This window comes from Myotis brandtii, unplaced genomic scaffold (genome assembly GCF_000412655.1).
Source record: "Myotis brandtii unplaced genomic scaffold, ASM41265v1 scaffold293, whole genome shotgun sequence".
Lineage (NCBI taxonomy): Eukaryota > Metazoa > Chordata > Mammalia > Chiroptera > Vespertilionidae > Myotis > Myotis brandtii.
This window is the reverse complement of record NW_005361201.1, coordinates 1,118,380-1,134,573: the sequence shown is the minus strand read 5'-3', so window position 1 is coordinate 1,134,573 and position 16,194 is coordinate 1,118,380. Positions and strand designations below refer to the sequence as shown.

General features: G+C 37.6%; 1 protein-coding gene and 2 pseudogenes across 4 annotated transcripts in view; all 3 read right to left on the bottom strand.

Moving 5' to 3' along the window:
* Positions 1 to 16,194, bottom strand: part of PRMT3 (protein arginine methyltransferase 3) — a 97,735-nt gene that overhangs the window by 28,643 nt on the left and 52,898 nt on the right. For all 4 annotated transcript variants that reach the window (XM_005869402.2, XM_014542236.1, XM_014542238.1 and 1 more), the window contains 2 exons: positions 14,634 to 14,821; positions 11,170 to 11,256 (listed from right to left, as the gene is read on the bottom strand). In XM_005869402.2, the coding sequence (XP_005869464.1) occupies positions 11,170 to 11,256; positions 14,634 to 14,821 (275 nt within the window). The remainder of the gene's footprint in view (positions 1 to 11,169; positions 11,257 to 14,633; positions 14,822 to 16,194) is intronic.
* On the bottom strand, positions 508 to 753 carry LOC102249235 (annotated as a pseudogene).
* LOC102249528 lies at positions 970 to 3,134 on the bottom strand (annotated as a pseudogene).

Here is a 16,194-nt window from a genome sequence, read left to right as displayed (position 1 = left end):
CCCAACTGCCCTCCCCTGCAGGCCTGGTCCCCCCCAACTGCCCTCCCCTGCCGGCCATCTTGTGGCCACATGGGGGCGGCCACCTTGTGTGTTGGAATGATGGTCAATTTGCATATCACCTCGTTATTAGATAGGATTATTGACTATATTCCCCATGTTGTACTTTATATCCCCATGACTATTCTATAACAACCAATTCTTTTATATTTTAAATCCAAAGTGTGTTTATTGGGATGGTTCCCCGTTTGTCAGGGTGCTTTTATTTTTTATTATTATTATTTTTTTAATATATATTTTATTGATTTTTCATAGAGAGGAAAGGAGAGGGACAGAGAGAAATATCGATGAGAGAGAAACATCGATCAGCTGCCTCCTGCACACCCCCTACTGGGGATGTGCCCGCAACCAAGGTACATGCCCTTGATCGGAATCGAACCTGGGACCTTTCAGTCCGCAGGCCGACGCTCTATCCACTGAGCCAAACCGGTTAGGGCTTGTCAGGGTGCTTTTAGTGCTGCTTCTTTCTGAAGGAGCACCCTCTATCTATCAGCCTTGCTTTTCCTCCTGTAGGCTGAGACAGGACAGTGTAGCAACCAACACATAAAACTACCGTTTGTGCATGGCTAACGGTGGTGATTTTATAGCATCCTGGGCACTGCACACCCATGAAGTAGAAACTGAGACTCTGCACCAGGCGCATTTTCTTGTGTTTCCTTTCTCTCCTGGAGAGGGATGAAGGAGATCCTTAGCAAGATGTCAAGAGGAAGCTGTCACCGCTGGAAAGGCCAATTTGTACTTCTTAATCCCTTTACCTTTTTCATCTATCCCTTAACCACCCTCCCATCTGGCAACCTTCAAAATGTTCTCTGTATTTATGAGTATGTTTCTGTTCTGCTTGTTCGTTTATTTTTTTATATTCAATTGTTTATAGATATATACTGTATGTTGTAGCATACAGTGAAGTTCATCTTTTTTTTTTTTACCTCAAAATACCCTTTAATCACAACAAAGACCAAAAAAACCCCTTTGCGCTGTCCTTGGGAAATCAAGAAAATGAACTCGTCGTTTTTGTTTTATGACTCAACATAAACAAGACTTGCTGGAAATAGTGCTCATTGCTTGCACTCCATGCCAATTTACACTCTTGTTAGATCAGTCCCAATCCTACAGTCAAAAGTCCTTGTTAGAGCAAGAAAAACCACTCCTCTCAGGACTAAGCCCCGAAGGTGGAAGGACGTCTTCAGTGAGAGAACTGCCTGCCGTCCGAAGACTTCTTGCTAATGTGCTTGAAGATTTTGGACTTCTCCACTTTCTTGGGCTTCTGGTAGCCGAATCCACCGCCGCCTCCTCTCTTCTTCAGCTTGTCTTCATTGCTGTTCAAGTTCAGATCAACAAAAGGAGGCAACTTGAAGCCAAATGACAGAGCAACGTGAGGCAAATTTAAGTTATTAACGTTAAAGATTTGTTTCAGAGAATGGGAGTCATATGCTCGAATGTATGACTTATATGCTTCCTGGGCTGACTTATGAAGGAAGTAGTTCTTTTCAATCAATTTTTCAAGCTGAGACTGAATGTCAGAAATTTTGGACCAGGAAAACACAAATTCACTTAATGGGACCTTGGATTGCTTCAGGTAACGAAGAAAACCCAATTCTTCAGGATGCAAAATGAGCAAGGCATGCCCCCTTCTGTTTAGGCCCCTGGCAGTTCTTCCCACTCGATGAATGTATTCCTTGGGGTCATCTGGAGGGTCATACTGACCAATCCAGTCGACTTCAGGAATGTCCAGCCCTCTAGCTGCCTCTGTGCACAAGCCCTCTAGCTGCCACGTCTGTGCACAATATCCCCGTACCTGCATTGCAGAACTGGAAGAATGTGGTTGTACGCTTATTTTGCTTCTGCCTTCCATGAATGGCCAAGACAGGCAAATCGATGTAGTTCAGCAACTCATAGTGGTATTTCACGGACATACAAGATGAGAAGAAGACCATGAGTGTCTTCTTCCGGTTCTTCTTAAGGAATGTGAAGAGCAGGAGGAATCTTTTCTCGGAAGGACAAACAATATATCCCTGCTCAAGACCATCCACTGTTGCATTAGTTTTATCATCATCGACACTAACATACAATGGCTCCTTTTTCAGAGAAATCCTTGCCAGGTCCTCAGCTCTTCGAGTTTGTGTGGCAGAAAAGAGCATGGTCTGCCTGCGTGTTGGCAGAAGTTTAATAATTTGCTTTAACTCCTCTTCAAACCCAACATCCAAGATACGATCAGCCTCATCAATAACCAGACACTGCAGGATTTTATACATAAACCCTGGAGTATTCTGCATATGGTCCAGGAGACGGCCTGGTGTGGCCACAATGATGTTGATCCCATTAGCAAGCTTCTGTGCCTCAGCAGACCTGTTGCTGCCGCCCATTATCAACCCGTATGTGTGAACGTGGTGTGTCATCAGCTCTTTAAGAACACCGAAAGTCTGCATGGCCAGTTCCCTAGTAGGGGAGAGAATAAGAACTCCTGTTCCTGTCAGTCCCAGGGGGCAGGCTAGGCACCTCGCTCTCCTCTTCCCCATCGCCTGGCTTCCCCAGACTGGTTTCGGTTTCTTCAGGGGCCTGAGCACATTCCTCTGGCTCCACTTTGTCTTCTGTTTTTGCTTTTTTGGTATCAGGCCCAGTATCATCCACCATTTTTCTCTTTTTCTTTTTCTTCTTCTTCTTAGATTCTGAATTGGGCGAGTGCATTGCTGCTTCCCCGTTGGTTAATACGGTAGATTTCTTGGAGGACTTTTTAACTTTTACATTTTCCACTGTTTCTTTAGCTATATCTCCATTTTGGGCTTCTGACAGGCCCTTATTCATAGACGGCTTTAGGGATTTTTTAACTTTTCCACCTCCCACTGTTTCTTTACATGTATCTCCATTTGGGGCTTCTGACAAGCCTACATTCACAGACTGTTTCAGGGATTTTTTAATTTTTCCACTTGCTACGGTTTCTTGAGACACATCTTGATCTTGAGTTTCTGACAGGCTCACATCCCAGGCCCCCTGCAGCTTTAGGTTCCTCTGCCGCAACTTGAGGTTCCGCTTCTCCATCTTCCTGCGCAGCTGAAGTTCATCATTTTCATTGATGTACACTACTCCATAAATATACTATTACTTATCCATTTTACTAATGATGAATTTTTTGCTTGTTTCCAGTCTTTAGCTACAATGAAGAATGCTGCAATGGACATCCTTACTCATGTGTTTTGGTGAACATATGAACACATTTCTTCTGTTTAAAGACTTAAGTGAGATGGTTAAGTAGGGTAAACATGTGTTCCGCTTTGGTAGCTACAGCAGGTAGCTCAGTGGTATAGAAATAACTTATCTCAATGGAGTACCTTTGCCTCATCACTCTTATGCATTTCTTAGAATACTTTCACTGGTATGATTGTTTTTAAAAAAATACAACTATTAAAAATTTCAAACACAGACACAAGTATAGAAGCTCTAAGTACCTATATTCAACAGTATTTGGCACACTTGCTTCATCTATTCTTCCTCTGCCCCCTGCCCATGCCCGTATTTGCTGAGCTATTTTGAAGCAATGCCTGACATCATGTCGTTTCTCCCCTGTATACTTCAGTTTATATCTCTAAAAAGTATGGACATTTTCTTATATAACTACAATGCTTTTATCACATGGAATCAAATTCTTAATAACTCTTTGGTTTATCTAATATTCATAAGGTGAATTTTAATATGTCTCCCCATTAATGCCTTGTGAATAGAACTGTCTGCTTGGCTTGTTATTATATTCACAATGCCTTGAAGCTCTTAGCACATAATACCACTCAAAAAAAAAAAAAAACAGAATAAAAGAAGAGATTTAAGTATTCCACCACCATCTAAGGCTAAATAGTCTGAAAGAAAAAAATTCAGGACCATGCTCTAGATCCTATGGTCATTCATACAAGGAGAAACCTAAAACTGGTTATAGAGGTAGAATCACATCATTAGAAATGCTCTCCCCCTTCAAGACATAAAATTTACTTAATGGAGCCTACTGAAATATATACCAGATGTCCCACTAAAATCTACGATGCAAGTTCAAGACAAGTCTTACTATTTCTAAGCAGCACAGATGTGATTTAATAATTAGTTTCTTTAGCTGATTAGCTTTGCAAGGTCAAAATTAGGTCAATATACACCCCAAAGTACTAACAACTGATTTAATACTCAAGAATGAGTTTGGAATTAGTAGGTTTCTGTTGACAGAGATTTTCTAAAAGCCTTGAAAGAAGACTTAAAGAAAACTATTACAAAGAAATAGGCTCATTTTGATTTTTTCTTAAGCCATTGGAAAATTTTAAAGCTTAATTAAAACAAAGAGTACTATGAGTAAGGAATCACTAAAAATTTGAATTGTAAACATTTAAGTTTCTTTTCATAACATCTGCATTAACCTTAGAAAACAGTAACTCAAAGACTTGTTTTTACCCCATTCAAAGATAAATTTATCTTTTGAGTACTTATCAAGAATATGATTAAAAAAAAAAAAAAAAAGAGGCCCTAACCGGCTTGGCTTAGTGGATAGAGCGTCGGCCTGCGGACTGAAAGGTCCCAGGTTCGATTCCGGTCAAGGGCATGTACCTTGGTTGCAAGCACATCCCCAGTAGGGGGTGTGCAGGAGGCAGCTGATCGATGTTTCTCTCTCATCGATATTTCAAACTCTCTATCCCTCTCCCTTCCTCTCTGTAAAAAATTAATAAAATATATTTTTAAAAAAAGAAAAAAAAAGAGGAAAAAAAACAAAATGAGAATTGGGAGGTAACATACAATTTATTACTGGTTCACTAATAATTTTTGTTTATTTTTTACTTACTTTTCCTAACTTTAAAAAAGACTCCTGTTTCTAGTGAAGATGTAACAGAAAGAAAACACTCATATTTTCCATGAAAACCATCAAATAGCCTTGGAAGAAAATAAATTTAAATAAACAATTTTCAGAGAGGGATGAGCCCTTTCAAGTTGAGCAGACAGAAATAGTGGCTTTCATACCTGAGGGAATTTATCCAATGTTGGGTCCAAGGGAAAGGAAGAAAGAAGGAATAAATGAATGAATGACCATAAGCACAGGAACGTTACTTGAACAAGGAGAACCCAGCCCATTTTTATGGCCAGGTCTGGGCTAATATGGTGCACAGGAATTTAGAGAAGCCTGAAAGGTAGAGCTAGTCCTCTCTGCAAACTGAGAATGTAGATGAAGCTGGTGGCTATGCTCCAAAAGCAGGAAGAGAGAGGTTTTCCTTCAGTGCTTAGATACCAAAGCCAAAATCATCTGCAACTACACAGTTCACCATCACCATTAACATCACATTATTATTCAACTCTCTGCTATTCCAGAAACTCTTGCCCAAGAAGAGATTCCTTGTTTCAGTCACTCAAAAAAACCTATTTATATAAATAAGAGACTTTTCAACTAAACCTGTGAGTAAATACATTTTCTCAAGAACAGATGACTTAGCTAGACTACTTATTCTTCAAAATTCACTCAGAAAGCCAACCCTCACAATGTCCACCAATTCTCAACTAGATAAAGAACCATGCCAAATCCAGACCAGCACCTTTCCTCTCCCTCTAACCCCTTGCTCCACACTGAAAGACTCACCAAAAATCAGATCTCCCAAACCTCATAAAATCCTGACTTTGTCTTCTTCCCTAAAACCAGCTTTATTCTGATGGTCTTCCCAGGAAATTGGCAAGAGAAAGAGGCCTAAACCTGAGCTTAAGACACTGGAAACTAACAGTGGTACAAAGCTCTGATCAAACTCAACTCCAGTTTAGATAAAAGAATCAGCCCTTTATTCTAGCTACCTGGCAGGTGAGTTCAGGCTCTTCCAGGGAAAAATATTAGCTACTACAGTCTGTACTAGTCTTTTATACTAGTCTTTTATACAATGTCTAGCATAAAATATAAAATTACAAAAACAAAACACAATGCCTATAAGTAAAAGAAGTAGACTTACAGATAGCTGAGGGAATTGGTAAATAGATCCTAAAAATTATAAATATATTAAGGAATATAGGTTTTTAAAAATTGATATAACTAGCTAAAAAGATGAAAAATGATAACTCAAAAAAATTAAAATAGAAATCCTGGAACTAAAAAACATAGTATTTAAACTAAAATATTTATTAGCTATCAACAGCAGAAAGAATACAGATTAAGAAAACAACAGTGAGCCTGGCTGGTGTGGCTTAGTTGTTGACCATCAACCTATGAACCAGGAGGTCACGGTTCAATTCCCAGTCAGGGCATGTGTTCCAGTTGCGCTTGATCCCCACTAGGGGTTGTGCAGGAGGCAACCAATAGATGATTATCTCTCATCATTGATGTTTCTATCTCTCTCCCTCTCCCTTCCTCTATCTAAAATCAATAAAAACATTTTTTTAAAAAAGGAAAACAACAGTGAATTAAAAAACATATGAATTAAAATTATATGAAAGTGAACTTATTAAATGGCCTTTCCTTAATTTTCTTTTTTTTTAATATTTGGAAACAGATTAGGCTTCTTTGTTTGAAATAAAATCTTTTTTTTTTTTTGAAGGGGTAAATTTTTTTTCTTCCTCATGGAATATTGGCTATAAAATTTAATGACAAACTAATTTTTCCTCCAGAAAATATCTATTTTCTGTGCTCCCAGTCCCAGACCAACCTGTACATATCTCTCTTCATATCGTTATATTCATACTGAAATGTTCTTAGCACCTGCCTCCTTCCTCTCAATTAAGTGCCTTTTCAAGACAAGAATAGGTTTTATGTTTATTATGTGTGTGTGTGTTCATCCACAGATTTCTGACCAGGCACATACTCAGCATTTAATATTTGTTTAACAAACTGAAATAGCCATTAATATAAATGTTTTATTAATATACAAAATTTAAAAGTTGCAATAAAAAATTAAGTCAAATGCCACTGTACTAATATTTATGAATAGAATCTAAAATAAAAGAGTTTACTGTAAGAGGTTTTTAAGTACAAATATAAAAACATCTACTATTCATAAGGTATATAAATGACTAATCACTATGTTGTACACCTGAAATTAATATACTTTATGCTAACTATAATTTAAAAATAAATTTAAAAGTTTTAGAAAAAATTGTTTTTAAGTCTCCTGTTTTTTTGGTTTAATTCATTGGTTCATCTTTAACAACTGTAGTAAAAGAAAAATGCCTAGGAAAAATAACATTCTTTTTTAAGTAAGGTTTAAAAACATATTAATGAAAGTTTATACAAACTGAACACTGCTGTGTCAGTCATTATCCCAATGCAGGCTAAAGGTAGAATAAAATAAAATATAATGCTGAAGTTAAGATATAAAAATGATTGCTTTAAGAGATAATATAACAAATAAAACTCTTTACATGTCAAAGTTATTATTTATGTACATGAGCATATAACCTCATAAAACTATCTTAAATCTTTTCATTTTAAAGGTGAACAACGCATTCTAGAAAAGGCAGTATAAAAAGCTATTTAATATATACCTAAGATTATAAAAAAGGATGCTTGTCTCTATCTTTAAGAAGCTTAAACAGATGCTAATATAAACGCTGATGGAACATAAAGAGAACATTACACAATTACATAAATGACATTAAAAATAAACTAGAATTCACAAGATAAAACATGTTAGTTCCAAATTGTATAACCTTAGCCATTTGCTTTTGAAAACCTATAAACTTTCCATTAAAATAATGGACTTTATTGTTTATTTACTGTAAGGTTAGACAGGCTGATATGACAAAAGTCAGTTGCTAACTAAGCCTTCATACATCACCATAAAAGCAAAGGTGAAACTGTCAATAATATAATATAATATAATATAGTAGCAAATGCTCAGAAATTACTATGCATGTGTTACTAATATTCATTGGAAGATTAGCCTTTAATCATTATAGACAACCAAACTCAAGACATGTACATATAAATATCACATGTTAACATAAAGTTTGTTAACGTACAGCATTAAATTAAGAATGCTATCAAATTTCTTCTTTGGTGGGTGTATGTGTGTGTGTTTCTGTGTCTGTGTTGGGGAAGGACATCATTAAAGATTCTAATAAGCTTAAGAAAGTTGCCTAAAAACACTATCAGTCTATAGCACACATGCTATTGAAATTAAATGCAACGGGGGTGTTCTTAGCATCTTGTTAATTTGAAAAATCCAATTTTCTCTAATATTTTAATTAAGCCACAAATTTAGAATCCCATTAAGAAATAAATGGTTATGTATATACTTAAAATGGCCTTAGCAACTCTAAGATTTTGTCCTTCTTATTTTTAAGCTATGCATTCAAGTTTCAAGCACAAGAAAAAAACTTTTCATATATCTGAAGGTTTGTACTTAGCAATATAAAACTGGATACTTCTTTCTTCAGTTCATCTAAAAAAACCACACCTCTTCCTCCCCAAAGTAACTTCCTCCAACTTTTACCAGGCATTGTTTTTATTTTCACTAATTCTTCTAACAACTATGAGAAAGTTCCAATTAGGCACTCATCCTTTTTAATACCTTTGTTATGAATTATTCCCAAGTAACCGGGAAATAATCTATCATTCAAAAGTAGGCTTAGAGATTAGGTTTGCATAATAATTAGCTGCAGACAGTCATAGAGAAGAGTGTAAGGAGTTGGCACCAAAAATAGCTGGAGTGGATATGGGTGGATAGTTGGGACTCACAAATAATGAAAATGTACTAAAAGCATTAGGCAACAAACTCTTATTCATGTCAGGCTCACATTAGAGTAAGTATGCTGGGAAGGAAAGGAAATTTCTAAAAAAATGTATATGCTTAACCAAATAACTACAAGCTTACTCTGAAAGTGTAAAGAAAAAAAATTCAAGGTCTACTTTTCTCTGCTACAAAGAGGGTATGTGACTTATTTTATCATATAAATCTGTCAGTCCTATCGCTGAGGAGGAACAAACACATTTTGATCATACACATTCCCGTCCCCTTTCCCTTCCAACAACTGATAGACTATTGGCCAACAGTAAAATTTTTCAAGTCTGTTTTAAATGTAACTTCCAACCTCATTTTTTCCACACCTAGAAAATCTCATTCATAACATTTCTTTATGCTCCTTTAAAAGTTTGTACATTCCACTAAGAAGGGTGTTTTTTTTGGTCAGAAAAGAGTAAGGATATTTCACAAGTAAAACTTTACAGTGATTTTTTCTTCACCCATAAAATGGGGAGTAATATTAGTACCCACTTCAAATGGTTATTATGAGGACTAAATGAAATAATGCTTTTAAAGTGATTAGCACATTGCCTGATATGCAAGCGTCAAATGACTCTGAGATATTATCACCATGGGAAAACAATTTATATTGACTAATTATTTCACAGAATAATCTCAGAAGAGTTAACACTGACTGTTAATTACTAAAATTTACATCACCAGTGCCTGGCATGCATCCAATAAATATGGTTTGAAACTATACATTCCTCTCAATGTGAATTACTCAGCAGTAATCAGACATATACAAATCTACTCCCACTTCCTGCTACCTCCTCCCAAACTCTAGGCCTGATTCATTTCCAGAGTTTTATACTAAAACCATTCAGGCATGTTAGAAATAAAAATCTGTAATTAAAGCATAATATGCTAATTAGACCGGATGTTCTTCCTTCCAGACAAAGTCGCAGTGGGCAGGGGCCGCGGCAGAGGCCCCAGCAGCAGAGACCCCCAGCTGCAGAGGTGGCGGGCAGAGGCCGGGGTCAAGGCCCTTGCACAAATTTCGTGCATCAAACCTCTAGTGTAAATATAAAAGGTTCTTTACACCTACAAGATAACTTTGTTTCTGATTCTTTTTCTTATGGAACTCTGATTGTATAGGGACAAATGCAGCAAGTACCTATTTGATACGTTATTCTTCAGTATAAAATATTTTATGATCTTTGGATTAAACACACTTCATTTTTTTGTTTTGTTTCTTTCTATTTTACTCTTTCAGAATAAAACTAAGATCATCGAAAGATAAATGCAATTTTTTAACATAAAGCTTCTTGTACTCTATCTATAACACAACACTATTATAGCTAAAACTACTTTCCAAGACATATTGATAGCCAGGGAACAACACAACCTAGGTTCAACCAAGCAGATGTGCTAAATGAAGATGTGTGTAAGGAGGAACTAGACAGCCTGAGTTGGTAGGAGAAGAACAGGTAGTAGAGTTTTATTCATCTGGGGTTGTCAGTGGTGGCTGCCACTTACTGAGTGGGTCAGGAGCATTAGAGTTGGTAGCTTGGTAGCAGGCCAGTGCTATGGTGTAGTTCTAGTTGTTTCTAGAAATTTAAAATATAATCTTTTCCTTTAGCTCTCCCAATATGTCTGGAAATTATCTCATTCTTTTTAGTAAATAAATCCCTTTCTGCTTAAATAAGCTGATTTGGACTCTGTTGTTTGAAACTAAGAACCCTGACCAATATCCAGAAAATAAAGAACATACCAATGAAACTCAATAAACTCATCTGTCTATATAAATTTCAAAAACATGCATAACTAAAAAAAAAACACAGTGCTTAAAAGTCTTCATTACAGTTTTACATTTGTGAAGGTAACTGAAAGTAGATTTGAAACAATATTATTTAATAATATTGGTGATATGACAACTAATTTCTATGTAAGAATCCCTTGCAGGATTGGTCAGTTGTTATTAATCAAGCAGTGGCAGCAGTGGGGGCGGGGCCAGCTGCCGGCAGCCATGGGAAGAAAAGCCCCAATAGGCCCGGATTGCCAGCCAGGCCTAGGGATCCTACCCGAGGGGTCCCGCCCGGATTGCAAGAAGGCGCAGGCCAGGCTGAAGGACACCCCCTCCCATGCATGAATTTCGTGCACCAGGCCTCTAGTAGGTAATAATGAATAATCTATTAAGAAAAATCATTATGTAAACGTCATTTCCTAATACTTTCTCTTCTGAACTAAACTAACTTTTTAAAAGTCTACTGGCCTATTAAAACAGATCTGTTCAATAGCTTAACCAAGGCAAAGATAGACTGTCAAAGGCAATAATCTTTTTCATTTATCACAAGAGTGGCAATTAATTTATTAGCTTGACAATCAACTGCACTGCTAGTTATATTTGAAAAAGTCAAATGACATAACTTACCGTGCACAAGGATGTCTTTGTGATTTTCAGGGTAAAATCTGAAGAAAACTCCAAATCTGAGACAGACGTTTTATGGCAATCTATATGCTACCCATTAAAAGAGTGAAGAGAATAATTTAGTAAAAATAATAAAAACAAAACAAAAATACAGATAAATACTTCCTTTTGTGCAAAAAGGATTACAGTAAACTAATGTTTTGAAAACTTTAATCATTTACACCCCACTTTTGGGATTGTTTCCAAATTTAAGGGTTACTAGGACTATCACTTAGTTCATTTTTTTAAAAAAATCAAATTAGTATTATTTACTTGGACTTCTTGTAAGAATAGTGTAGTGGCTCAAATCATGGCTCTGATGTGGTAAAGTTTTTTCTAAAACATAATAAAGTACTTTCAAATAAAAAATGTTTTCCAATTAAAATTGTGTATACCACTAGTGGAATACATTTGCTAGAAATTGTGTGATAACAGTCATTTCTTATAGGAAATGCCAACTTAAAAACATATCCTCTCTATATATAAAAAGCAAACAACGAGAACACCATAACGACCAGAATGACTGGTTACTATGACGCCCACTGCAGCCAGTGAACCGGCTGATCTGGGGGTGGGGCCAACCAGCCAACCTCCTGCAGCCCCTCTCCCCAGCCTGCCCCACCCCAATGGGCCCCCACCACCCTGATTGGCCCACAGCCCCTCCCTGAGGCCGGCCCCACCAATGATCAGCCCCCCTCACTCCAATCAGGGGCAGGACTGGCCCCAGCCGGCCCCGCCCCTGATTGCCCCCCCCCCACTCCGATCAGGGGCAGGACCAGCCAGCCAATCACCCATGGCCCCTCCCCCAGGCCGCTGGCCCCTGATCGACCCCCCCACCCCATTCAGGGGTGGGTTGGTCGGCCCATCGCCCACAGCTCCTCCCCCAGCCAGCTCCGCCCCCGATCGCCCCCCCACACCAATTGGGGTGGGGCTGGCCAGCCAACCTCCCACAGCCCCTCCCCTGGCTGCTGACCCCTGATCGGCCCCCCCTACCCCAATCTGGGGCAGGGCCCACCAGCCAATCACCCACGGCTCTTCCCCCCCAGCCAACCTGGCCCTGATCAGGCCAATTGGGGTGGGCTGGCCGGCCAACCTCTTGCCGTCTCCTCCTCCCAAAAGGCCCGGCCCCAATTGGGGCAGATCGGGTCTGGGCCAGCTAGACCCCACCCACGCACGAATTCATGCACTGGGTCTCTAGTATATAATAAAAACCTAATATGCTAAGTGTCCGGTTGTCCAGTCAAAGAATCAAAGCGTAATATGCTAATGATATGCTAAGGTCACTCAACCGCTCGCTATGATGTGCACTGACCACCAGGGGGGCAGATGCTCCGACCCGTAGGTTAGCATGCTGCTGGGGTCTGGCCAATTAGGACTATGCGAGATGGGCCGGACACGCCCTGGAGCCCTCCCATGGTCCCTTCCCGGCTGCCCAACCTCCCGCATAACCTCCCTGGCCCTGATCATGTACCAGTGGGGTCTCTCGGCCTGGCCTGCACGTAACCTCCCTGGCCCTGATCATGTACCGGTGGGGTCTCTCGGCCTGGCCTGCGCCCTCTCACAATTCAGGACCCCTCAGGGGATGTCAGCCGGTTTTGGACCGATCCTGCAGGCCAGGCCAAAGGACCCCACTGGTGCACGAATTCGTGCACCGGGCCTCTAGTACTAATGAAAAGAACAGAGTGATTTAGAATTCATTTTGTAATGGCAGCTGAAGATAAGTTTGTTAGATATTAACAAACTAACTATGAAGATTCAACTAAAAAAAAGTCAAATATTCTTATTTTCCCAATCTGCCCTGGTTCAAGTCCTTTTCCATTTTATTATGGAGAGTAGATGGAATCAGTTATAGTAGTGTGACCAGAGTATGTTGTAAGATTAACAATTGACTTTAGATGAGTAGATTATAACACAGTAGACACAATTCATATGATTATATACCTGAACCATTACTCTATTTTAGATAGTTTTAGAAAATTTGAAAGTTACAAAGTGTGCCTTTTATTTGTAGGGGGATTGGGAGCACAGAATGAACTGTATTTACTTAAACAAATAACTGATTAATGTTTAAAAAAAGAGAAAGGGTATACTTTTAAACACCTTCATCTTTCAGTCCTAAATTCTGTATTTCCACTATTTATTCATAGCATTTTCTGGCACTAAGCGAAGAGATCACTAGGGTGAGAAATTAGCCCTTCCCTCCCCCCACATAATCCTCTTCCTTCTGCTCAGCCTTAGGGCTGAGTTGGCTATAACTGTACACTCCTACCCTGAGCCAAAGTATCCAAATAAATCCCTTACTATCAGTACTAGAGCACTAAACAGTCCTATAATCATGAAGCAGACTGTATTTTTTTCTTAAAAGCTGAATGCAATTTTAATAAGCTTGCTCTTACTGAAAAATTTTACATGTTTATTATTCTATGCTAATTTTAAATACTTTATCCATCTAAGAGAATTGATAAACATTTACTGAATATCTTCTTTGTGTAGAAAACAATTTTTGATGTTATGAAAATAATAGTGTGAGTAAAAAGAGGAAACAATGTTTGAACCAAACACTAAACAATCTATATTTATCTAATTGAAACAAACAAATTAAGGAGTTATAAGAAAGGCAATATGTTATTATTTAACCCATGTAAGTTTGACATAGCAAAATTCATAAAACTGGATATTTACAAGGTGAAAAATAAGATATTAAAACACTAAAGAAATTAACTGAACATTCTGAACATAGTTTAGTTCAGTGGACAAATTCACTGTACTTACTCTGCAAGGGATAGAAGAAGTCTGAGTAGGACAAGCTAAATTGTGTGGAATATATAATATGAATGAATTATCTGGCTATTAAAGGGAAGCTAGAATAAAGCCAGGAGGTGGTGATGAAGCAGAAATGACTATATAGCAGGACAGGACTTTTTACCTTCACTAAGTCAAAAGTAAATCACTCAACCCCTGGAGTATAAGAAACTTCAATATATCAAGAGAAGTGATTTCAAAGAAATGATATAGTCAACTGGTACATATTATGACTTTAAGTTGTTTTACACTGATTAAAATAGGAAGAATAATTACTGTTTGAAATCTTACATATAAAATCAACATTAATTTCTTTTTTTTAAAATATATTTTATTGATTTTTTACAGTGAGGAAGGGAGAGAGATAGAGAGTTAGAAACATCGATGAGAGAGAAACATTGATCAGCTGCCTCCTGCACATCTCCCACTGGGGATGTGCCCGCAACCCAGGTACATGTCCTTGACCGGAATCGAACCTGGGACCTTTCAGTCCGCAAGCCGACGCTCTATCCACTGAGCCAAACCGGTTTAGGCAATCAACATTAATTTCAAATACTAATCTCAGAAGTGAAAACTAAGAAATGTGGCAATACTATTAGAGAAAATAAAATTGGTAAAACACCTACCTTAATACTATAAGCGTCTGAAATAAGAGTCTTTGGATCTAAAATTTCCACAACAGCTTCTGGAATAACTGCTTTCTTCATGCAGGACATGTTGAAGCCATAGACATCATCCCAAAAAGCAATCCTATCAGCATGTTTATTCACATCACTTACTGCCACAAGGCTGATAGTGCAAATATCAGGGTAGACTGCAAGAAATAAAATATCCAACAATTTAGCATTATCTCCCTTTATTACAAAACAGAATTTTAAAAGGCTAAATATAAGTATCAAATCCATCAGTATGGCTCACTAGCAATTGATTACTAACAGTGGGGGATTATGAAGGTATAGCTCATGGAAAATAACCAAGTCCCATCGTGTAGCTCCCTTAAAAAAAAAAAGATTTCCATTATTGTGATGGTAAGATTAAAATAAGGATTTCACCAATGGGTTGCTATTAAAATAATTAAAAGAGGATGGCATAATTAGGTAATCCTGAAATGAACATATTTATTAAACTTACAGTATGATGACTTTTAAAAGGTACTAGATCTTTATATATAGCTTTGAAACATGCAGAGAGGGACAAATCATTTAAAAAGATAATATCTTAAAAATTCATGTGATGGAATATTATAGTTGTGTAGAAGACCACTTCATATCACTGAGGGGATATATTCAAGGAATATTTAGGAGGTCGAATTCATAGTACTTTAAGACTGGCTGGCTATGGAGGTGAGGAAGAGGAAAGAGTCAAGGATGACAGTTTTTAGCTTTATAACTGGGCAGAATGTGGTACTAACCATTATAATATGGAATAAATAAGGGCAGATTCAAGAGAAATATGAGAGTTTAATGCTTATGAGACAAACAGGTAAAAATATCCACTAAGCAGCTGAATATAGGTCTGAAATTCAAAAGAGAATCTGGGCTCAAGATATAAATTTGGGACCATGAGCATATAAATGAAAACTAAGTTATGGGAGCTCATGAGGTTCCTAAGAAGAATACATGATGAGTAACAATTTAAGAGATGTGTAGAAGAAAAGGATATTGAAAAAAAAATGGCTGAGAACCTGGGGTCACAGGAGTAAGAGGAAAACCAAGTGTTAAGAGCATTAAGGGAAGAGAATGATTCAGGAAGAAACTCTCCTCTGATAACAAGCATAGATCTTTATAACAAAAATTTTTAAATAATACTGATTTCTTTTTATTAATAAATAAAAAATGAACTTTGTCCTTCAAATGAATCAACATGAAATATCACCACATTATCATAAATTAAAATATAAATCACATTTTCCTATAACAACAAATTGAAAGCAAGTACATATGTACCAAAGAAATGCACAAAAGAAGTAATTTTATGACTATCACTTAGCCTTCAGACTTAAGCAGTACAGAAATAACTTTTTCTTTCCCCCAAACTTTGTTTCTATCCACAGCCTTAGGAATTTTATTATTCAATGAGAACAGCACTAAATTATCTTCCAAATAAAGCCTGTGATAAGATCTGCTGGCATTAAAGCAATTGCTTCTTCCACACCTGACATGTGAGACTCCAAGAATAAATACTTGG